Genomic DNA, 1235 nt, shown 5'->3' with positions numbered 1-1235 from the left:
CTCCTTGGTGCGGGGCGGTGGGACCCACTCTGTGGCTCCCCGCCACGCTGTTGGGTGTCCTCGCAGCGAGGCTGTAACCTGACAGGCACTCACCATCCAGATGGTATTCCTTGGACTGGGACTCTACCCATGGCGACTGGAACGGTCCAGAAACAGCTTTTACTCGAGCCCGGATTTGAACGAACTTTGGAACTGAACAAGTCAGGTTGCAGGAGGTACTCTGAATATTTTTGCAATGATGAACGCTTTTCCATTTGTTCATGGGTTCCCCGCTAAAAAAAGAAGGAAGCAGACCATAATATTAAATGTGCTGGTTTGTTATAATTTTCAGAGCAAGAGAAGGAGGTGTTTTGGAGGGTGGGTACTGAGTCTTGCTCAGAGTTCCGAGCACTTTCCAGACAGATGAGGGTTGGTTCTGGTGCGAGGCTGCAGCCGCGTCACTGATCGTTGTGACAGGGGTTAATGTGCCGTACAGAGGTTCGCCCTGGGCTGTGCTTCAGGCCGACAGCCTTGGTCAGCGCTTACCTCTCATACCTCACCGTGTACCTCACGTCTGGTGGAGAGCCTTCTCCTGGCATCCATGTCAGGATCATGTCGAAAGCCTTTGACAGGAGTGTAACATTTTGAGGAGGGGGAAGTTGCATGTGACCTGATGGAAAGAGAAGATTGCAGGGATGATTTGAAATACGTTTGGGGATAGGAAATATCACTCGGGTTTGACCAAGGTGGTTTCAAAATCAGGGGCAGAGCAGCTTGGTTCATTTAAGACTGGCCATTTGCAGCGGGAGCTGGTGTGTCTGCACTGTAGTTGTGTTTTCCTCATCTCCCACAAAACATCTTCATCTCGACAGCTTTCAGAATTAGACCTGTGTTTGTGTGAGCCACCCTGCTCATCGGTTGGAGTGCCCTCCCCCCGCTCTCACTGGGTTTCGCTGTCTCCCGGTTTACAAGCCCACAAACTCCAACCCGACTCCTTGCGCTCGCAGCCCCTATCCCCGGGTGAGGCAGGCACAGCCAGCTCGTGCTGCCAGTCAGTGCCAGTTCTCTGCAGGCAGCGCCCACCACGAAGGCAGCGAGGGGCAGCATGCCGGCTTGCCACGTGTGCTTCCCTGGCACCGTTTGTTCCTAGCAGCTAGACAGGTACATCACCAGCCTTCGACCCGCCACTTTCTAGAGCCAAATTTTAAACACAGCAGAATATTTCACTTTACACGACTCTTTCCACTTTACAGTGC

At 52.9% G+C, this 1235-nt stretch overlaps 1 protein-coding gene across 1 annotated transcript in view; it reads right to left on the bottom strand.

Annotated features, from left to right (window-relative positions):
- The window catches only part of IFNLR1 (interferon, lambda receptor 1), a 3264-nt gene extending 2620 nt beyond the window's left edge, over positions 1–644 (bottom strand). Inside the window, exons 1-2 of the mRNA XM_010134520.1 lie at positions 526–644; positions 94–272 (exon numbers count right to left, since the gene is read on the bottom strand). Of these exons, the coding sequence (XP_010132822.1) occupies positions 94–272; positions 526–644 (298 nt within the window). The remainder of the gene's footprint in view (positions 1–93; positions 273–525) is intronic.
- Positions 645–1235: the final 591 nt, after the last annotated feature.

The sequence above is a fragment of the Buceros rhinoceros genome, unplaced genomic scaffold (genome assembly GCF_000710305.1).
Source record: "Buceros rhinoceros silvestris isolate BGI_N320 unplaced genomic scaffold, ASM71030v1 scaffold7134, whole genome shotgun sequence".
In the NCBI taxonomy this organism is placed as follows: Eukaryota; Metazoa; Chordata; class Aves; order Bucerotiformes; family Bucerotidae; genus Buceros; species Buceros rhinoceros.
The sequence above is the reverse complement of the archived record's forward strand: the minus strand, read 5'-3'. Positions and strand labels throughout refer to the sequence as shown.